Source organism: Betta splendens, chromosome 14, assembly GCF_900634795.4.
Source record: "Betta splendens chromosome 14, fBetSpl5.4, whole genome shotgun sequence".
Lineage (NCBI taxonomy): Eukaryota > Metazoa > Chordata > Actinopteri > Anabantiformes > Osphronemidae > Betta > Betta splendens.
Window position 1 is genome coordinate 10,841,728 of NC_040894.2, and position 23,092 is coordinate 10,864,819.

Here is a 23,092-nt window from a genome sequence, read left to right on the forward strand (position 1 = left end):
CACACGTAGTATAATTGACTCTGCTAATGAGTACTAGTACTGCGCATGACAGAGAAACACAGTTAATCACACATCAGCCCACGGACGTTTAATTTTTTATTAATAACGGACCACCTTTTGGTCACTCGAGTGTCTGCTCTATTCAAGGGAAGTTTGACTTTCAAGCTCTGACTGAGCGATAATCAATGGCCTATACAGCCACTTTACTTTCCACTGAACATTTAATGGACTGAGGAGAAACCTCTCAGCTCGGCGGGCGGCTGGCCTTTACAGGCAGTTGTGCTCGAAAGAGATTTCTCATCATGAATACGGGAGGTAAGCTCCTGACTGCCAAGGACCTCTGCGTGTTTGTTTACGACGCTCAAAATATTGAGCGTTTGGTTAGATGAGAGTAAATGAAAAGCAACGCTATGTTGTTGTATTGATATAATCAGAAATGACCATCAAACAGTAAAACGGAACTGTATACAGTATTTCAGGGCTATTTCTTCATTTTCCTCTGCAAAGTGTCCTACTGAATTATTTGGATCAGCTGCTTGTCGTGTACCAGCGATGTTGCACTGGTTCCAGTTTGCCCTGGGGACCGCTGCTTGTTACCCTCCTAATGAGCATTTGACAGATGGCAACTTAAAGCATGGCCTTTTGTATTACTGTTTGCATTAAAGCGTGAGAGCCTGACTGGTTTGTCTGGGCCCATGTGTGATGGACTGGTGAGCTGTCCAGAGTGAAGCCCTCCCCTCACCTGATTGACAGCTGGGATAGGCCCCAGCACGAGGCGCTGAAGTTAGTGAGTAAGTGAGAGTGTATTAAAGCAATGCAAATAAAAATAATGCACTCCTCAATTTAAATGTTTAAATCAGTTCTGATGAATAACTTTTAATACACAGTAGTATTGGTATTATTTTAATGACCTTATTCTGATTAGTGCAGTAATCCTACTGTTGTAGTTTGCGGTGTGTGCTCTTCATTTTATATCATGAACATCTGTTATCATTGACCTTGACTTCACTCCCTGGAACTCACCCCCTGGAAGCTGCACTGCAACAAAGCCTGTTACATATATAGTGCAGTACCTGTACATGTGCAAGTGAAGTAGATGGAATATTTTGGAGTAAGTGAGTGAGTGTGGCTGACGACACCTTGTCCTGGCCACACACTGACATTCCTCCCCCCACACACTCGACTGAATGACAGTGTTCAACTGTTCCACTTAATTGTAGTTTATACAGCCTGAGAAAGAATGTCTGGCATTTATTGCTTCCCGGTGTTTTACTTTACAAATGAATAAGTGTGTGTGCGTGTGTTTGGAATATGTGTCTCCAAGGGATCAGCGATGTGACTGCGTATTGTCAGTTCTTTCCTCCGAACTCTAAGTCTTTGATAAAGGTTTGCAACGTTTTAACATTTGCGAAATGCATTCATTTGTTTATCTGAATATTCATTTCATCTTTAAGATAACTATGATGTTACATGTATAGGCAGGAAACTGACCTTAGCATGATGCTGTTGCTCATTACGTCCCACTACATTAGTTGTCAGGCCACTTTAGGTTTCACAGTCACTATCCATTTGATCCAGGACTGAAGGCACATTTGTCAGAAAAGCTTGGAGGATTTGCTGGAAGGATTTCTTGCTTTCTGTATAATCGGATGTGCTTAAAATACCAAAGGTGGTGCAATGATGTGCAGCAGTCGTTTGCGCAATATCACTTGCCACAGTAAAACTGTGCTCCACTGACTAAAGTGTCACACAGGCAGACAACTGTCTGGTCTGGGCCTGTGAAGTTTATTTTGGGAGGCAGACACTAGTGTTTTGTTATTCAGACACAATTTATTCTGCAATATACATTTACAGTTCCTATTTTTTGAGAAATTCTGATTTCCTGTTAGGCATAAAGTGGCCTCAATTATAGGAAGCTACATAAACACCTTGTTGTCAGTCTAATTAAAGCAGATTTATAATTTTATTTATTTATAATTTTATAATTAAAACACATAACCCTTAAGCATATTAGCTTGACTGTCCTTCAGGTGAAGCTTTTCCTTGTAGTGTGGTCTTTGCTGCTTTTTCAGTCTCTCCACTGGCTAATTGACATGTGCCTCACTGATCCAGCCTTGATAGCCTCTTCAGACGTGCAGCGCCGTTTGACTTATAAGAGCGAGGCTGTGAACTTGCAGGCTGTTTTCTGTCTCATCATTAAAAGTGCAGACTTTGATGCCGAGTCCAGCCCATTGGCCGCGCAAAGAGGAGACGAAATGGCTTTTACACACTGAAACAAAGGGATTTGCTTAACAAGACATGGCTGTACCATTTATTGCGCTCCCTTAAGCCTCCCACACAAACAGCCCGCCTTTTATTAGCGGCGCCTGACGGCGGCGCCTCCAGAGTGGCCTCGGCGCTCGAGCGCAGGTAATCCCACAGCGCTGCAGGTGGGGATTTACCATTTCCACCGGCGTGCCCTCAGGTAGACGCATGTGAGAATCACTGGGCAAGCTGGTGGCGTCACACAGCCGCGGCGAAGCAAGGCGCTACATCTGCACTTCACTGCATTCATTAAACTCCCTTCTAGTACTTACTGTACTGTACAATCAGATATGAAGTGAAAGTAGTTTTTCTCTGGGCTCTGACTTTCACCCACTTCCCAAAAGCATGCAGTCAGTTTAAGGTGTACAGTAAATGCTGGCCCGCCTCTATGTGTCAGCCCCATGATGGACTGGCGACCTGTTTCGAGTCCGCCCCTCCTCCCTCCTAACGACAGCTGGCACTGGCTCCAGCATCTCTGTGACCCTTAATGGGAGCAGCGCTTAGAATAATAGATGGAGGAGCCTGAGATGGAATTTGAATTGAAAGTGTAACCCAAGACCCTTCAGAGTAAGGCTTCAGACATATTTATTAATTTGTGTTTAGTCCATAGCCTTCTACCTTAGTGCAGCCTAATGCTCATACTAAGCAGCTTGTGTCATAGCATATCTGCACACTTAATTGATTCTGATATTTGATCTTATGTGTATATTAGCTTGGTTTGGATCCAAACACCCATAGGAGTTTCCATTCATGCTCTCCAAATACAAACAGAGTAGTGCTGTAAATGACACTGTGGTAGGTCCACATGCAGTATTGCTAGACCACCAGTGCTGCAGTAAATTACATTCATATTTGTCATATTGTGATTTTAATATCTGCGGATTTGTTGTTTTACCTTCCCTCCCACCTTGTCTTATCTCATCTACTTTTCAACTCATTTCCTGTTATAATTTTTTCTCCTACCTGCATGACACTGTCTCCAAAGCTGCGTGAATGAAATGTGAAATGAAATGCCTCAGGTTTTATTTGATTTTTCTGAGGGATGAACAAAAACTATCCCCCGCCGTCCTTCCCCACTAAGACAGAACAACTGTACTGTACATACAGTGCACATGCTTGTTTCCCCTTTGTCTTTGTTATGGTTCATTCCCCTTCTCCCACTAGATCTTTACCCCATAACAGTACTGCCAGAGGGATGACTGACAGGGGAAAAATGTAGGAGTGCAGGTGCTACAAGTGACCTTTGGTGTGTCTGTATGTTCTCCATTGTGCGTCTGGACTCGTGTTTTTGCATACTGATTGTGGGCTGGCTGCTGGCCCTTTGCAGATAAAGCCTAGTCTTATGGGGGCCCAGTTGTGGCAGACTGATATTGCCTTCCTGTAATGCCAGGGAGCTTAGGGAGCAGCACGGACCCTTAGGCATCAGCCCAACACAATTACAAACAAGGAAAGCAGCAAGTGTGCTATAAATAGAGACTAAGGGCCCCCGTGGCCGCCTTAGTTATAATGTTTGTTATGGGTTTATGTGTCTAGAAGGTGTTAAATTAGCCTTCAATCAAAGGTTTATGCCTATTAAGCCTGCATGAGTGGCTGGATATAATGGAGAGTATCAGAGGTCATACCAGTTGTAGTCTGAGGAACCTTGTGTTTCTAGGTATCAGAGTTCAGTCAGCCTGGGTTCTGGAAGTAAACCAGATGTGATGGTCCAGTGCACAGCTCAACCTTAGTGCAAAGAGTAAAGTGAAAGAGTAATTGATCGCTAGATGCTCAGTATGGATTGGCTTATGTTATTTTGTTCAGCAACATGCTAATTATCGTGCACAGACAAGCATTCCGTCCAGCAGCTCCCTCTCACATGGAGAAAGAGAGAAAGGAAGCGCTGGATGTGGAGGAGGAGTGGAGAGAATGTAGTAGACGGGCTGTGGGAGGGCTTCTCTCAGCCGTTCACATCCAGTAATCGAGCCTCTGCCGTTCAGGTAATGATCCTTTGATTCCAAGCACGCAAATGAGACGCCAGATGCTGTAAAAACATTATTTTCTTTGGAAAACAGTTAATCCAGACCGGCGCATGCACATCAAAATGCACCACGCCACTCAGTGGATCAATTCATCAGCCACTTCAATGTGTGAGGCGTTATCTGTGTGGGTAAACACTTGTCTGTGTGGGATTTATTGGTTGCAGCCGGCGCGCAGGGGCTCATCACTGTTCAGCACGGCCATGATTATCTGCTTTACAAGGCCATTGGCACATTAAAGCTTGACCTGCTAAAGGCTGTGGAAGCCAGTGTTTGCACCAGCATGGAAGCGGTGCAAATTGTTCCCACAGCAATAAAACACACGAACAGCGGCTACATGGCCGACATTAACGCCACATTTCTCTGTGAGCAATTCGGTTCTCACTCGGGCCTCAACATGATTTTAAGATTTAGATTTCCTGCTGTTCCCACAATACTAGAGCTGGAGAGGAGAGAAAATAAGACGGTCTGTGTGCGCTTGGCTGTGTTGGGGGTTGGAAAGGGATGGGAGGAATGCAAGATCCAGGGAGGCATTGGAGCTGTGTACCTGGACCTCATTAGAGAGGTTTGCTTTGTCCTCACCATACAGGGATTCATTGTTACCCCCCTCTTTTTGGAGGAGATCACCGTGATTGACACGTCAGCAGTGTGTCGGGATTAAAGGTGATTTTTGTGGTTGTTATTGCGGCTGTGGTTAGAGACATTGATTTGTGTTTCTGCGGCTGCGGTGAAACTGTCTCTTCATGGTGAAGATAATGCAAAAGAATGTGCACACATGCAAAAAAAAGGGACATCACCTTATGATTTTGGCATGTAATTCATAATTCCTGTGGTTATTTGTGAGGTCTGCTGCCGTGTGGTGAAGCGTCTTGTATCTGCGTGGGTTTGCTTCAGCTTCCTCCTACAGTCCACACACTAATTGGGGCCTCCAGGTTGTCCATGCAATAGGTCTGTATGGTTGACCTTACCTGCCCAGGGTGACCGTACTAGAAGACGTGGTGGGATAATGGATGGTGATGCATGAAGGCTGCTGTTATTTGAAATGCATTACCACTCATACAGTATGTGCAGGATTGTGTTGCTCTAATGCCGTTGTAATTCATATACAGGCAGCTGTGCAGTGACATATGTTTATTATGAGTAGACATGTTTGGAAATATATGAGGTACCTGTCGGTATGTTTTACATATAATATATTTGCATATTTGCAACATATTTGCCGTATGAGGATCCAGTAGCTGAAACGAAAACAAAAGCATTCATGAATGACATGTGATTGTGTGGTAATTATATTGTCAAAAAGGATTATGGTTAATACAAGGCACATGCACAGTAATAATAATTCACCGTGTCTAATTCCTTCAGAGCTGCTGGTGTTTTGATTGGGACTGTACTGCATGGAATGATGTGATAAATTATGTCTCCTTGTGGTGTATTTTTGTCTTCTATTGACATAGTGTTATTACACTAATATGCTTAGAAAGTTCATGTTTGACTGTAATCCTTCTCCTTATTTGTTTTCCGTTCTTGTTTCCCCCCCTCAGGTTCTCGCCTTCGCCAGGAGGACTCCCCTCCCCGCATCGTGGAGCACCCCTCTGACCTGATCGTGTCCAAGGGGGAACCGGCCACTCTCAACTGCAAGGCCGAGGGCCGCCCGGCGCCCACAGTGGAGTGGTACAAAGACGGGGAGCGGGTGGAGACGGACCGCGACAACCCCCGCTCCCACCGCATGCTGCTGCCAAGCGGCTCGCTCTTCTTCCTGCGCATCGTCCACGGGCGACGGATGAAGCCCGATGACGGCAGCTACGTGTGCGTGGCCAGGAACTACTTGGGCCAGGCCATCAGTCACAACGCATCCCTGGAAGTAGCCAGTAAGTCCCGTCGGTGTGAATGCGTCACATCATTCTGTTACATTTTCTGCACATGATGACAAGTAGATGATTCATCAGATGCATCAAATATATGGCCTGAGTATACATGGCCACCAGATGGTCAGAACATCTGACCAAGAATGATCATGTATATGTCTAACCACTTTTTTTCATTTATGTGTTCGTATGCTAAAAATTAACATGAGCTCCATGTCCATCAGCCCCAAGGTCAGCTGATTGAGTTAAGGTTTGTCCTGGCCATATTAAAACACTGTATAGTGTAGACATCTACTGTCCAACAAAAACGTTCCCAGAGAGATCGATACAGCAAGATTGTTTTTTTATTTATTTAGTAGCTGCATTAACTACTGCATCACCTTATTTAGAAAAATGGGACTTTTTATCTGCAGTAAGGGCTGATTTTCTAGGCCTGAACGTCTGCATTACATGTTCTGCAGAGAGAGTTTGTGGCGTGATTGAAATGCTTCTGCTTTGCTGTACCTTCTTTATGGATCCCCTGAGTTGCCTATACTCAAGTAGAGCCTCTTGCAGTAATTTATTAGTAATTGGCTGTAAAGAATTTAGACTGTGAGCTGCAGAAAAGGAGAACGCAATAATAAATGCTATTGACAGGAATCCAGATTTCCCTGTAGGTGCTGGGTTTAACATACTGTGGGTGTGGGAGGACTGGACTGTCTGACTTCCTGCCACAAGCAGTCTGTAACACTTGGCTTGGTCAGCGGCAAGCTCAAACTCATGTTAACAAGCAATAATAAAAGTTCATGACACAGCAGAGATGGTGTAACAAGTAAACTGAGGAAGGAAATTAAAACAGATGCCTATGCATGCAAAATCATGTTTAAATATGAGACTACTTATTCAATGTGGGTCAATTTTACGGTTCCGGGACAGGTGGGAGGTCCTCATGTGACCCACCTGTCAGACATACAGCAGCTGTGCGTCTGCATAAGTCTCCAGGTTGCAACAAGGCCCGAGTGTCTTCCCAACAGGTGACGGCGTCAGCTCACTGAATCGTAGAGTTGCGAGTGTCAGGAATGTGAAGTGTAACAGCCTTTTGCCGCGGCGTTAATCAGGCTGTCAGCTCGCCTGCAGCAGCCAGAACGTCTGGGCGCGTGCGTATGTAGATATATGTTAGTTGGAGTGACATAACGAGCCTGTGGAGAGACGGGCAGAGGGCAAAGAGCTAAATGTCAGAGCCGCATGTCCATTATAATGGGGTAAGTGAAGGGGGTCTGGGATTCCCCACGGAGCACAGCTTCTCTGGTATCAGTGTGGAAAACAACAATCACCCTGAGGAGGAGGTGCTGGTGACAAGGGTTAACCACCACAGCCGTGCCCTCCATCCTTTACTGCTTCGCTCAGCTGCGTCGGCTCGCAGCGCTCATCCCATGCAGCCCCCATCTCCCGGGCAGATATTCCGCTAAGGTTTTAGAATAATAATTTCCCTCCAGTATCTGTTTCACCTTTTGAATTATAATGAGAGCGATGGTCAAACGGTGTAATGGTAACGCTTGATCAGCACTCCCGAGCAGCTAAGACCTCTGGGGGGAGAGTTTATTACTTGGAGTTCACGTTTACTGGCAGCTCTTAAGGTTGAAGGGAACACAGGGAGGACTTGTTGGAGCTGCCGGGATGAGTTATGTCTCCCTGCTCCATTCTTCAGAGGTCGCACAGATTCATGGGTCACCCTGGAGCTGGAAGGTAAAACCCAATCCCCTTTGGCGAATGCTGCTGAGTTAGGGAGTTTGTAGTTTGACTGGAGAGGCTGGGGAGTGGGAACAGGAGAATCAGATCAGATCCTTTGTCCGGTCTTGTTTATCAGAGTAGATGTAAAGGCTGCACAGGGTAATTAACTGCCTATAAAAGCCTCAAAAAAAGTCTTTTCTGCCATTGTGGTTGAAGTGAAGTAAGCGAGAAATGATGAAAAATGAGAATCTGGCTGTTGGAGGCTGACAGATGTAGCGGCGGGAAGAGGAAGGGAGTGACAGAGGCAGATGGGAACAGAGGAGGGAGAGGAAGACGCGTCTGTCCTTCAAGGCACAGAAGTGAAACTTGTTTGCTGGAAATTGAGGTGACGTGGTCGAGACAGTGGCAGATGTAGCGTGCGCTGGTGCCTGAAGCGTGACCACGGGGATGCAGCACACGCCCACGCAGACTGGATTAGTGAAACCCCTTCTGATAGTGAAAGGGATGAAATGAGGAGAAGGAAAAAAAAACATATAACTTAGTTTCTATCCAATAAATGTCACTGAAGACGCTCCGCATATTTCTACCCACGGAGACCCTAAAGGACCATGGGAAATGAACACGTGCCCTGTTGACCTCAGCCACTTGATTCAATCATGGGGTGCTTTATTGAGGTGAAGGCAATGTCATAGCCTGTGTACTCTAAAGGTTATTGGATAGTGGAGCTGTTTTAAGTTCAGTAAGGGAGAGGAATAAATGTTATTCCTAAGCTAATTGGACGCTGCCATTTTCTCCAGTAAAGTAAAGCTTGTGGTGAGGCTGAAGGTTAGGACACAAGCACAAGCATTGAGCCACGGGGAGAAAGCAGCGCTGTATATAGGCATGACCACTATGGCAGAAAAACGAACTCAGGCCTCCTCTTGCTTAGTGGATGGAGTTTTCTCCGCCTAAAGAATGTGAGTTACAGGATTATAATTGTTCATGTCTGGTGCCCACGTGAAGAGAACACCGGGTCTTTCCTCCAGTGTGAATGATGGAGGTCAATATTTCCCAGTCTCTACTGCGCTTGTACTGTAAATGGAGAGCTTCATCTTTCCAGCGTAGTCACATTAAGTGGGTCTTTGGCAGCTGCTTCTTCGTTTGTTTCCTTCTACTGTAACACAAAAGGAAAATTGTGGAGGGAAACAGAGGGAAAATAGAGGATCTGGATTTTTGCCCTCCATTGCTTCCGATGGAAGAGCTTTTGAAAGGGCGTGATTAGGAGTGAAAGGAGTGATTAACTGACCTGATATGTTGTGACTTAAGACCTAAAATTTGTAACCCTAACCCTTACATCCAATACATTTATATCCAGTTACTGTACAATTAGCTAAATTAGAAAGACTTTACTTCAAGTAGACATGTTATCGTCTTTCTCAGGTTCTCAGGAGAAAAATGCCTTTGATTCAGTCTCGTGGCTTCAGGTCAACTTCACATTTTAACAAACCAGCTCGGTGACTTAGGTACAAGAATGCATTAACGTGACGCCGGGCTCTGTGTGGTGGCTCATGGGATATGCACAGCTCATGCCCACTGTGAGACTGACAGCTCTAGGTGGAACCCTTGTCTTCCTCGCTGTCCGCCCGTCTTTGATTGCAGTCCCGCGCTTAGAACGAGCCTGGGCAGGAGACGCACGCGGCAGTTAAGAGAGAGGCGGGTCCTCGCAGGTCAGGTTCCCCTTCTGTCGGCCCCCGTCCATTAACTAATGGCTGCTCACTTCAAACGACTGCCACCGTCGCCGACAGCCGTCCTCTCTGCAGTCACTCTGGGTAAACACAATAGAAGATCCTAAGTGGCAGCAGAGTGGTGCGCTTCAGGAAAGTTGTCATTTTCCCCCCATGAGGACGAGGACTGATAATGTTTGATAGACAAACACTGACACGCTGTACTGTAAATATTCTCCATTCCGAGCCGCGCCGTCTGATATCGTCCGCGTCCAATTGCCTGTGACAGATCCGCCGACGTTTGTTTGCGCCCCCCGTTCCCCGCCGCTTGGCCCCGCGCTTGGACCCGGCCCGCTAGCGCTAGCGAGCGGCGCTCTCCGGGGACAGCCGGTTCCTGTTTACAGCCTGGAGACTGCGCTGCGAGTATTATCTAAACAGTTTGAGTTGCTGTATTCCCCTGGGCTCTGCGTTTTTTTTTTCGCGAGAAGCCAGATTTGTGCCGGCGCGTCGGGACGGAGGAGCGGAGTTTGTTTGGCTTCCAGCGGCACCGTGACGGCAGACGAGAGGGGAAGCACTCCAGCGCTTCTGACACAGACCATATGACTCCCGGGTGTGTGGCAATGCTGTCAGAATGTGACGTTGTTCCTTTTGTCTGTGTGTGAGGATACACTGTTTGCTATACATGCCTTATGGGTGTTACTACTCCCATAGGGAAGAAAGGCCGGGGAATTTCGCGCGATACATGTGAGATGTGTGCGCTACGATGAGCCTATTCTTTCCTGCATCATACAGTAGATATCCTCCTCTGTGTGTGTCTTATCGGTGGATAATAAGTTGCTGACAATGGGAGACGGACGGGCAGCAGAAGGGAAACATCAGCCTCCGAGGGTATCTCCCCACTTCCTGTGCCGTGCTCAACAAAACCTGTTGGTGGGTGTCATTTGGTTGTGCTTAATGTATTCCACCCGTGATTGTTGCCAAGGAGACACTGTTTGGCTCGACCCATTTCTCGACATTAACCCCCCCCCCCTTTTTTTCCCCTGCTCAACAATGAACCTTGATGCTGGTTGCATTTCCCTGCAGCCTCAAAGCAGCGAGGCTCTATTTTATCCATTTTAAAAGTCGTCCTTGCTTCGTCAGGTTAAAGAAACTTCCCGTTGGGACAAATCTCCATTTCTAACCACCGAACCTAATTAATATCCAACATATCATTAGGTCTCAACTTGCAACAAACCTGTGCTGACACACACTCTGCTTCGACTAGTGTATGTTCCTTGTAATTTCCTCGGTGCCGCGTTGAGGGTTGCAGCATGGCTGACTAATCCGCTGTCACAGAGAGAAGGGGGATGCTTGTGCGTTTGCTGAGATATCAGCCTTATCCATCCTGTGTCTGTCACTCCAGAACACCACAGTCAACCAGCCTTGTCTGCACCACAGTTAATGCGATCTCCCTCCCGGGTTAAAGGTTGCGTTGCTTTTTTTTCACTTCAACCCTGTGTCAGTTTTCATTTTCCAAATCTCCCTGCCTGCTTTTCGGTATTTATTTCGTGGGGTAAAAGTAAAAGTTGTGCGTGTGTGCGAAAAACACACAGGCAGATCCCTCGGGGTGTAAAAAAATAAAAACGAGCAGTCATCCATATACGCTCTGCGTAATTGTGGTTGCGTGACTGTAGAATTAAAATGCTGAACGTGAGGATTATCGCTGAGCTAATTCCTGTTAGCTGTAGCAAAGAGGCAAAACCTGGATGGAAACTAAATGGGAAATATGTAAACATGATAGATACTGTATGGATGTACATACTTTTATCATCTAGTCATGTGAAATCTCGCCGTTGGATACAAGATGTTTATGTCCTGTCCAAACAAGAGCACGTCTTGTCTTGCATCACGTGTTGACCAGAGCAAAGTGGCTAATTAGCGGCTCAGCTGCAGCATGCAAACATAGTTGCAGATGCCAGTTCGGCCTATCTAAGTGCCGGTGTGTCCCCTTCCCTTCGATACCTGCTAATAACACATGTCCATGACATGTTGACTACCTCACACATTTGTTCTCGGTCCCCTGCCAGCGCTCAGCTTGTCGGCAGCTGTCAATCGAACACGGAAGAAGCTGAGAGGAGACGGAGGAAAACACGATCTTACATTATGTTAAGAAAACAAAAGAGAGAAATACATTTATATATATATATTTTTTTTTTTTTGTCTTAAGCAATTTTGACTTTTAGATGGCCTCAAGTACAATAGTCCTCAAATACTGTGGCTCCTATCTAAGACAACATTAGCTAAACATGAATCCGTTCCACAGTTTACCTGAGAGATCTGCATAGTAATGAGCCAACTTGCTATGAACTTGAGCGTTGAAGCATCCATGCATAAATGATGACGCTGATGAAATGCGGAAAAAAACCCCAACATAATTTCAAGAAACATTGGGGGGTAATCTATGAAATGCTGCAGCTCAGTGCATGGCGATACGGAAGTGACAGACACCGAGACTGAGCAGCTGCTGGTGCAGAGGCAGAGATTGTTAATGCAGTATGCTTCCTACTGTTTACCCACGACAACCAAAGATTCTGGCGCGGGCTACAGATGTGATGATTTATAAAATGGAGAACAAAGTGCGAGGGAAGGATGCGGCTCCTCAGCGGAAAGCTGAATAATGAGCCGAGCAGTTCCAAGGCACTCCAACCGTCCCCGCGCCTGCCTAGCTGTCAGTTCTGCATCTCCTATTTTCTGCCATTTTTCCTCCTCCACCTCCTCCCCCTCCTCCTCCTCCTCCTCCTTCTGGAGCATCGCTTCATCTCTCTCCTGTGGGAATACTTCGGAATGAGCAGCCAGGTTTGTGATGGAGCTGCAGTTGTTGAAGCTGCTCTCCGAAAGCTTTGATGACCAGTGATGTGTTCCCCACCATACATGCGATAAACAAAACCGGTCTAAGGTGCAGAGCAGACACTGGCAGACAAAACAAGGGTGTGTCTGTGCGCTTGTGTAGTGCTGGATGTTAAAAACAATGAAATAGCTCTTAGAATTAAGTCCAGGTTCACTTTATCGCCCGGTGCACACAGTAGAACATAATTAGCGCCTGTACGTGTCTCGCAGCACTGTCACTTTAAGAAGCTTTTCTTTTTTATCTTTTAAACATCAGCCGCCTTTTGTGATGTTGACATTGATGGATTCAAATAGGCAGTTTCAATATTTTCCTAATGAATTATGTTTCTATGTGTGGATGTAGAAGCGGTTCACACTCAGTCTCTGTGTTTGCTTAGCTGGCAGCTTCCTTTCACACCCACAAACTACATTCTTTTTTTTCCCATTCATCAAGGCTAATTTTCAAGGTCTTCATTTTATAAAGTGAAACAGAGACCACAGATGAGCGTTAGCCTTCTTCAGGCTGCTACTATACCTGCTTACAGGTACGGTACACATCCCATTTCATTGCAGTCATTCCCATGACTTCTAAAATGTGATTGAAAAAGAAAAGAAATGTGTCATTGTTTAAAATTCCTTCTGCCAGTGAGATCCTCCTCCGTTTGTCCAATCTCTATCTGTGGAAAAGTGTATCTCCCAGACTTCCCAAGGCTGTTGCAGAGATATAACAAAGGATCACAAATACAGACAGCGAGGGATGAGGCTGTGGGAACTGACGGGGGGAAAAAAATACAGCTGAGAGGTAAATGAAAACCTTGAGACACTGAAGAGGGACTGGAGATAATTAAAATGCTCTTCAGAGTGATATAGCCTTTAGCACTTGGACTTTTTATTCATTCACACATATGAAAACCCTTCCACACAATGAGCCTATACCAGAAGATGTTGCTTTTTTAAAAAATCTTCACGCTTCAGACTATAAATCTATGCCCCTCCCCAGCTTTATTTTAAACATGAGTTATGCAAAACACGTCAGGATTTAACTCATTTTCAAAACAGCAATCTACGGGCAATTTATCACAATCAAGCATGAAAAATATGCTATTATGCCACTGGAATTAATTATTTGCCTTGTGTTTCTGGGAGAATATAGCAGTAACAGGTTTTTAGGGTTTAGGCTAAACTGAAATATGTGTTTTATTCTATACTATCCATAAGTAGTTTACTCTTTCATTACATATTTATGGTATTCATAGAAGTAGCAGGAGTACTGATGCTTCCGACAGCGGTATTCTACTCAATTAAAGTCTGAACAGGATTTTATTGTAACAACATTTAATAATCACAACTTAAATCATGTCTCGTTAATGAAGTTACAACACTCAAACTCAGTGCATCCTAACATCAGTCCACTGGTTTCGTTTTGGATTTGAATGTGTCGACATGTTCAATTTCCATTTAATTTAAAATTAGCTGTTGATAATAGGAAATGTACGGATGTAATGAAAAGAAATGCACTGGGCTGATATACATTACAAGTCACGCTTTTGAACATGAGATAATGACATAAAACATTACTGTCTGTGCAAAAAAAGTGACATGAGTAGAAGCAGCCCTGAGCCTGATGGCGCCTCCATTTTCTGGAGCCTCATTATGTGGAGCAGCAGATGAATGACAGGTGTGCTTTCCTGCCCTAATGCACAAATTGCCTCAGCTGCAGGGTGCTAATGCGGTTCGCTTTTAAGCATAACCACACCAGGATATTTAGATATTCCAGCCTGACAATTCATAACTGAAAACAAGAGCGAGAGAAAACAACGCTTTTGAACAGTACTTGTCAATTTCCTAGTTAGTAAATGACTGTTGTGCTACTGTAGCTCAGCCTTAGTTCATAGAAAGCTGGTAAAATGTGCATTTTCCTACTGTACATTTAGCAGTTTGATTGGCTTGATCGTGCTGGATATGTTTGATTTATTTCTTCCCAGACGCGTGTAGTCTCTGCTGTCAGATAAGACGCCATCATGAAGCGATAACGGATGCTTCAGGGGTGAGCGCGACTCACGATGAAGCTCGTGCGATTCACATCTGACTGCGCGGTAGACAGGGAGCAGCCTGACGTTTCTGATAGAAGCCCTTTTCCCACAGCCTCCTCCCAGATACAGTATGTGGATGTCATACCTGCCCTGGGAACTGTCTCGCTGAAGGCCTCGCACGGAAATGTCACCGGGCAATAAAGCAGACGCAGCCACACAGCCTGAAACATAACCGGACTCTTAGCGTCAGACACATCTCCACGTGAGCGGCTGTTTAATTGACAGCCGGTTCAGTGGCTGCTTGACGAGGGTGGACGTTTTTACACTAATGGCCGCCGGACACCTATGCATCCTGTCATATGGAAGGTTTGTTGACAGGGTGTGTGGAGACAGCAGGTGTGATGCAGGCTGGTGCTTCAGATTCCCGCTCTCACCTTTTGTGTCCTATTTATCCATAGTGCTGCATATAAATAGATTACACGGCGAAGCCATGTGGTGTTTCTGTTGGCCTGCGTTTCTTTGAGCGTGTGCAGAGAGACAGGAGAAACTAATTAAGAGGCTTTTTCTTGCTATGTATTTTCATGGTTTGTCATTTTACCGTTTCATATCGTTCTTTAGTCTGAAGGACACACCGTGCCTTTCACTGCATGTGTAATTTTCTAGTAAGATGAGGTTCAGTAAATAAACCGACGTGAGCTATCCCCCATGCATACAGAGGAACTGTAAATAGTTGGGTTCAGTGCACTCACATTACTTCTCCTCTTCTTAGTGTATTTTCTTTGTGGATTTGATTGTTTGAGTAAACCTTGGCCTTGGGTCTGCGTCTCCTCACCCTCTCTCTTCTGCTGCTCTACAGCATTGATTTATCTCCAACCTCCACCGTGTGTGTGTGTGTGTGTGTGTGTGTGTGTGTGTGTGTGTGTGTGTGTGTGTGTGTGTGTGTGTGTGTGTGTGTGTTTGTTTCACCATCTCTGCATGCTGAGAAGGCAGATATCTCTGGAGGTTCCGTAAGAGTACGGATAGTGTTGCCCACCTCGTGTTGCCGGAGGGGGAAGGCGGGAGGGGGGAGGCGGGAAGTGCAGTGGTGAGGGATGGAGAGGAAAGAAAAGGTCACGGGGCAAAGGATAAGAAAATCCCCATGTGTATTTGCAGATATGAATGAAATCCTATATGTTTGATTAGCCCTTTAGCACCACAGGCTGCGAATGCTTTTACTTTAAGCCAATTAAATAGTATTTCTTCAAGACACATCACGCAGACTCTACTAGTGTTAAACCACAGGTTATATTCTCTCTACTCTGGTATTAAGCCATTTAAACCACCCAGGTTCCATTTTTCAGATCTGTCGTAACTTGGTTTTCTGGGATTTGATTATTTTGATGAGTCAGCGCTTTAACAGCACAGCATGACGCGCTACTGTAAATCCAAGGTCAGACTTACTCAGTGCTTCACTCTTTAATGCTGTCGGCGGCTTCCAGATAGCGACTTTTATCGCATCATCACAGAATTATGCGGATTACCCAGAGTCATGGGGCCACTTATTGTAGGAAGACATGATTTTTTATGAACCGTTATTGTATGGTGGTGATAAAAGAAAGAGAGTCAGATATCTACAAATAAAACCGTGACTCCTTCTGTCCTGAGAACTGACTCCAAGCGTGATAGACGACGCTGCGGCGGCGCGGAGGAGTGCCGGTGGCTTCGCGCTCCCACGGCCGCACAGCAGGGAACGCGCTGTACCATGTTCAGCCCCGGCCGTCACTCTGTTTAACACAGCAGAGGAGCACGCTGGGTGTGCTCAAGGGCTCCAGTCCCAGTAAATCCCTCTGTTCCCTGCCTTGTAAATTACTGTAAGACCACCTCAAAGGTATGTTGACCTCCCACTTCTCATGCAAACCCCCCCCCGAGCGCCGGCGTATTTACATCAAGCTGAGCCGAGACGCGATCTGTATCTCACAACAAACCAATTAATTTGGACACACGCTGCCATAACCGGCAGCGGATTGAAATCAGGCAAACGGATCTCGAGCGCGGCCGCGGCGAAGAAGCCTCGGCGTGATGTGGAGCTCGGCAGTTTTCTGCGTGGGAGGCGAAGATTATAACGGCGCAGACCAAAGCGCAACTCATAATTCCCCCCTCCCCGCGCCGCGTCGTCCCCGCGGAGTCTAGAGGCCGCCGTGCCAGAAGCGTCTTCCCAGAAGAGGTTTCTCCCCAAACTCCCCTCGTTCTGGTGCCTTCCCCTTTGGATCCAGACACTGACTGCGCTGAGAGGGAGACATCTGGAGGGTTTACAATGAGCTAATTATAAGCCATGTAGCCGTAATTGCAGCAGTTGTGCTATTATTCATACAGTGCTTAGCTGCACGCCTTACCAACCATCATATTACGTAGCATATATCACTATGTGTTATTCAGTCTTTTTACGGCTGCAGCTAAATAACGCAGTGGAGTCTCAGTAGCTCTAAGAGTATAGAATAACCAAACCTTATTACCCTCTTACAGCTCCTTTCTGCGCCTCTAACACATCACTGAAGGCTCCATTAGGTTTGTGCATTGAAGGTATTGTTGGCTAGAAATGAGGAAATGGCCCGGTCCATTCAGGTGTCAGCTCAATCAGGGAAACTAATTCTCGGAGGATTGCCTGATTTTAGCCGGCGCGGCGACAGTCACTTTAGTGGAGGGAGTCATTTAAGCGAAGACCAGAGCTCAAGCAGCCTCGTCTCGCCCGTCCGCTCGCTCTCTTTTAATGAAGAAGTGGGAAAATGATCATCATTTTGGAAAATGTAAAGCTGCTTTTTCCTCCTTATTAATTAGCAAGTCATTATCAGACATGGCCTCAAAGGACTCCTTCAATGACATTTGCATTCGCTTGGCGCTGCAGCCGGATCTGATCTTGTGTGTTTGATCCATGACCTTAGAGCTGCTGGTGCTGGTGAGTGCGTCCTGTCAGCAGGCTGTGAATAGAGCGTCCATGTCCAGTGGTTCTGCTGCTAGATAACCCGTCTCGTGCCAAAAACCGTGATAGCTGGCTTCTGGCGATTTATTTAGCTGTGTCCTGGTATAAGATGGTCTAAGATTGGGTGATGAGGCTCGCTGTTTTTAATAAATGACATTTTCACATTCTTCCCTTTCACCTCCTGCCTGTCAGAACAGCTCACCCAGTGCGCACGGAGCAGCAAGCCAACCTTAACATTTTCTTTGCACTGCTGCTAAAACCAATTAAATTTACAGCAAAGGAATCATCTGATTACAACGCTGCTGGCCCTCCCCTCCCTCCCCTCCCCCCCCCCCCCCTCCCCCCCCTCCCCCCCAGTGTGTGTATTCACGTACGCACGCCACCGAGGGCGGCGTCGGGAGCCGACGGGGTGGGAGCGTGACATACTTCCCGCGCGTGCGTCCGCCCGCCGGTTTTGCTAATCCATATGGGCACGGCGCTAATTAAATCCAGCGGCTCAGCCAGTGGAGATCTGCTGGTGATCTGTCAGGTGATATGACAAAAGCAGCGAGCAGAGCTGCGATAAAGAAGTGGGGGCTGTTTGTTTATGTGCTAGCGGAAGTGACCTGCAGAGACAGAAATATTAATATTAATCTGTTGTCTAAACCATATAAATGTGGGCCTGTCCTCACCTTTGACCCCAACACACACTATAGCTTTTTTTGACCCGTTCCATCATCCCAGCAGAAATGAGAGATTTATTTTTTAAATAGTTTGGTAGAAATTGTCATTTAATGATTTGTGTGTGCTTGCGTACATGGGTGACTCACAGCTCTGGAGTCATTAATAACTGTCCCCCTTCATGTGTGTTTTCCCAGTAATTTCACACCACATGTGTTTCGGTTCCCGATGCATTGTGTGAAGTTATGCTCGGTTGGTCCGCTCCGCTTGGGGAGCGCTAACGTGTTGCTTTATTAGTGTTGCGTTAACAGGATAAAGATTTATGGGGGCAGAGCAGCGTGCGTCCTGTGGTCCGCGCGACACACAGACAAATACATGGAAATTGGGTTCATTCGTCACTGCCCGGGCCCGGCGTCGGGGCGGCTGCGTACCTGTGGAGCGCCGAGCCCAGAGGAGAGGTGACAGTTTGTCCCTGTCAGTCTCTTATCGGGTCGTGCATCACGCCTGTCCCCGTGAGCGACCGCACCCCTGCACCGGTGCTGCTACACGGCCAAAGGAGGCATGAAGGGACATCCTGTACATCTGATTCCTCCCGTTTAAATTCACCCTGAGCCACGTGAAGCCCGAGCAAGTCAGTGTTTCAAACAGAATATGGAGCCATAATCAGTGCACAGTACCCAGATTTCTGGATCATAGAAATAGACTAACAGTAAACAGACTTTAGTCACCACAAGGACATATTGTATTTCAAGCTCCAATATTCTAGGAGAACCAGTGTCAGACATGTTAATGGACATTCCGCACATATAGTACACACATATTGATGGATTACGTTCATTAACAATGGTTCATCATTATGCTAATAACAGCTATTATCCAGGCTACATTACGCTTCTAACAAAACATTATTATTGCTCCAAATTGGTGGCGTATGAATGTAATTTCTAGGAGACAGGATTGTTTATTAAGCACTTCCCCTCTATAATTTCCTCAGGGATACAAGTTGTGGCACCAAATAGGGAAAAATTTGCTCATGCCCAGTAAGTGCTGACTTTACCAGAAGCAACAGCAGTTTCTTTGGAATATACTGGAGAAAGTGGGTAATTATCATGTTTAGCGATAGCTTCCATGGCTACGCAAACAAAGAAAAGCCAAACTTCAGCAATATAAAATCCAATGTAATGTAATGTAATGTGGGCTCGAGTTACAAAACCTGATCACACGAAGTAATTCAAATGAAGAGAATCACACAGGTGATCATTTTAGCACCATAGAAAGGCACATGCACCTGTGGGGTTAATTACTCAAAGACACAGCTTCGTGAAGGAAGCACGTCTTATTGTCTTCATGCTCAGTCAGCAGTTTTTCCTGTTCATTTTTCCTCTTTTTTATACAGGGACGAGTGAGACGTTGAGGCAGATACAGACGAGAAGCCACAGTGCAGTTGTGTGGTTTACTCTGGTATTCTGCTGACATGGGATCCATTAGTCGGGTTTGAGGGGCTTGGGGGAAGGGATGGAGGTTGGAGAATGCACAACAGGACCGAGAGTGAAAAAAAAAATGAGGGAAGCGTGGGCCTAAAAAATCAGCGAGGGAAATCCAGCACTGCTGAGAGCTTTTCACGGCAGGTCTGAAGCGGGAGAGGAGAGGAAAAAGGAGCTGGGGAGGAGCAAAACCTTGAGAGGTGGCGAAGCGCTGTAGCTGAGACGAAACAAAGGAGATGAGAGTGAGTAGGGAGTGAAGTTTGAGGACGTGAAGGTGAAGGAGAGGATGAAAAGCCACGAGGGTTTACAGTATTTACGGAGAAAGAGGAGTTGGTGGGGGGCTGATTCAGCTGACTTGTACTCGTAAAGAATCAGAGAGCGTTTCGGTGGCAGCGAACGCAGCACGGTGCGTTCGCTGCCACCGAAACGCTCTCTGAAACGTCTTCACGCGTGCACTTGCCTTAATCGACGCTGACCTCACCTTAACCTGCTAATTGGCCCTCGTCTACCGGGTGAGTCACCTAACGCTGCAGAGGACTGAGTCATGGACGCGCCAGCGTTGGCTCACGCTCACTCGCTAATGATAAGGCAGCGCGTCTGTACACACACTCAGCCACCTCCTCTGCGGTGCCCAAATCATACCCTCCGTCCCTGTCATCACCGGCGCCTCGCACGCCATTGTCGGGGCCGATGGAGAACACCTGGAGGCTGGCATCATCCAGCAGCACGTCAGTCAGTCATGTCGGCGCGGTTTAGAAGTCTGTCGGATTAACGCTTGCAGCCGACGGGGCTGCGGCGGGTTTGTGTGATTGGTGCTTTACGGGGGGAAAACACAGAGTGGAGGATGACAGGGGGGCTGCCGGAATTACAGATGCATCTCAGGGATGCACTTCTCTCACTTTTGCCCACTTCCCAGGGAACATTTTCAAATGCAAATGGCCCCTCGCCCCGGTTGCGCTCCGGACCACAGCATCAAACAGAATGAGCTATCAAGTGAGTCAAGACGGGCAAAGCATCCAATATCAATTTTTTCTCCCCTCTCCCTTTGCATATCATTTTTTTAGCCCGCGCGCGCTTCCCTCCCCCACGCCTCCATCCACAGACTCTCCTCGTCAGAAAGACAAATTACCCAGTGGGCTGCTCTTTTAGCTGTGCTTTCTGTACAATAATCAATTTGAGGAGTAGAGAAAGAGAAGGCTGTAGAAACGTGAAATTATTCATCAGGGCCTCTCAGTAGTGTGTGCTGTGGAGGTGTGGGGGGTGGAGGGGGGTGGGGGGGTCTACATCCTCCATGAGATAATTAAGGAGAAGACCTAGAAGTAGAAATAAGGGGAAGACTTCAGTCCAGCGGTGAGAGGCAAAGACACTGACAGAGATAAAGAGCGTCGGGTCCGGAACCGGCCTCTTTGTTATATTTGGAAATCTGGCGACGGCGTTTGGTTTGTCGTCCCAGCAACAGACAGACACACGGGAGACGGCGGAGGACGGACAGCTGGGGCCTCTGAGTGGAGAGAAGGGGCTCGACTCAGTCGGAGCGAGCTCCAGCCCCACGGCTCCGGAGGGGAGAGAAAACGAGCCGGGCCCTCTCTGGTGGCGGCTGTTTATTCAGGGACCTCTTGTTTCCTACCAATTAAAGGGGTTGGGGGACTGCTTCAGCACAATTCTCCCGGTGCCCCTCCCTCCTCTGCTCAATCTGTCTTCACACTTCCCTACTTCTGAAATGATTGCACCGTGTGCATGTTCTCTCACCCTTTAACAATCTTAAATGAATTTCTCTTTCCCAATCATCCTGTCAGACATTTTAATGTTCTTAACATATATACCTGATATACTGTTTGTTGCCCATTACACTCTCTCTCTTTAGCTCTGCTTAATGTCCTAATTACTCAGTATTACCTACTCCAGCCTGCAGTTATCCTGTTTTTATCTTTACCCATCCCTCTGCTGGTGCAATGACCCAATTTCCCCAGAGGGATCATTAAAGTTTCATCTTTCACCCCTCATTCATTTCTCTCCCCATTCATTCCTCCCTGGTGCAGCTCAGTCCAAACCAAACAAGTGTGTCGCTATACTTTATTCCTCCCGTTCCCACTCCAAACCCTCTGATTTTCAGCCTTTCCATAACTTCAACAGCTCACAAGTGCCGAGGACCTCGGCTCCCGGCGTATTTTTTAAACCTAAAGCAGCCGCTAATGGATTAAACTGTGATGCTGAGGGCGATAATGCGTGTACAGTGTGTAAAGCTGAGCCTTTCCCTCTGCCGCCACGTAGAATAACAAATGCTTGAGAATGACAAAAAAAAGAGAGAATTACAGCTACCGTCTGTGGCGAGTAGCCGTAATTGTGCCCCCCCCGCTCACATTATTATCAGCGTCCAACACCTGACACCATGCGGTGAATGCTTCCAAATGAGCCGGCTCCTCGGCATTGTTTACCTTTATGCCGTGTCTGTTTAAATACCCATCTGCTATGAGCGAACGGTGCACCGTACCGAGGCCGTGCGTGCCTCGCGGTCATGTGATTCTCCCATCTGCGTCTGCACCGTCAGCACGTCTCCCTATCGCCAAATGGGATTTTTCCTGCCCGAATGGAGGCGTCCTGGCGTTATAGTCCCTATTCTAGCAGCCCGTGGTTCCGTCTGGTATTTATATAAGTGTGTTAACATACCTGCCCAGCGCCGCCCCCTCCCCCGGGCCCTGAGGTGTCTCTCAGATTGATGACACGGGCAGCGCCGGGGCACCTCGGGGTGCATTAGGATGTGGAGCATACAGTAGCTGAAAGTGGGAGTGTGTTTTGCTTGGGATGTGTATCGCCGGCTGCTCTGGCACGTGTTTCGCCGGCGCGTCTCACTTCGCGCCGCGCTCGGGGTGCCTCTTTGTCTCTTTGTGTCTGTATTGTACGTCTCTGTCTTGCCGGCGTTCCCCTTTGTCTCGGCTCCCGTGCTCCCGCACTCCTCTCCCCGTGACCTCCTCCCTCGGCGCATCCCTCCTGGGTTTTCCTCTTTATTATTGCTATCTCTACCCCACTTTATCTTGTTTCACAAACAAAGGCCAGGTAGGAATTAGGGTAGATGCTCATTTAAACAGAGAGTGGCCCACTAAGCTCCAGATTTATGCCCTTTCTGCACAGTGTGCAGTAATTGCACGTAGCCTGAAGTTTGCCCCTCTTTGCTTTTTGTGTACAGTTCACAGAAGGTGCTTATTTAGACGTCAACAACACCACTAAGGTTCTCCTGCTCAAGCAAAGGTTTCTAGCATTCTGGGATATACTGTATTCTTTTCAAGCTGTGGCTGCTGTCTGCTTCCCACTTCATTTATTTTGTCAAGCAAAGCCTGTTAAATCTTTCCCACCAACCACTTTCCTTCAGGGCGATTCATTGGACTTATTAGTGGAAGGCTAGACTAGTTTATTTATTTATTTATTTTTGTCTGTGCGGGGAATTAATTGACACACAGACCTGCGCGCTCGGCTGTATGTTCAGCCCTCCGCTAACC

At 46.8% G+C, this 23,092-nt stretch overlaps 1 protein-coding gene across 1 annotated transcript in view; it reads left to right on the forward strand.

The window, feature by feature from the left end:
* The window catches only part of LOC114869959 (roundabout homolog 1-like), a 59,283-nt gene that overhangs the window by 14,582 nt on the left and 21,609 nt on the right, over positions 1-23,092 (forward strand). Inside the window, exon 4 of the mRNA XM_029174516.2 lies at positions 5,864-6,190. Within this exon, the coding sequence (XP_029030349.2) occupies positions 5,864-6,190 (327 nt within the window). The remainder of the gene's footprint in view (positions 1-5,863; positions 6,191-23,092) is intronic.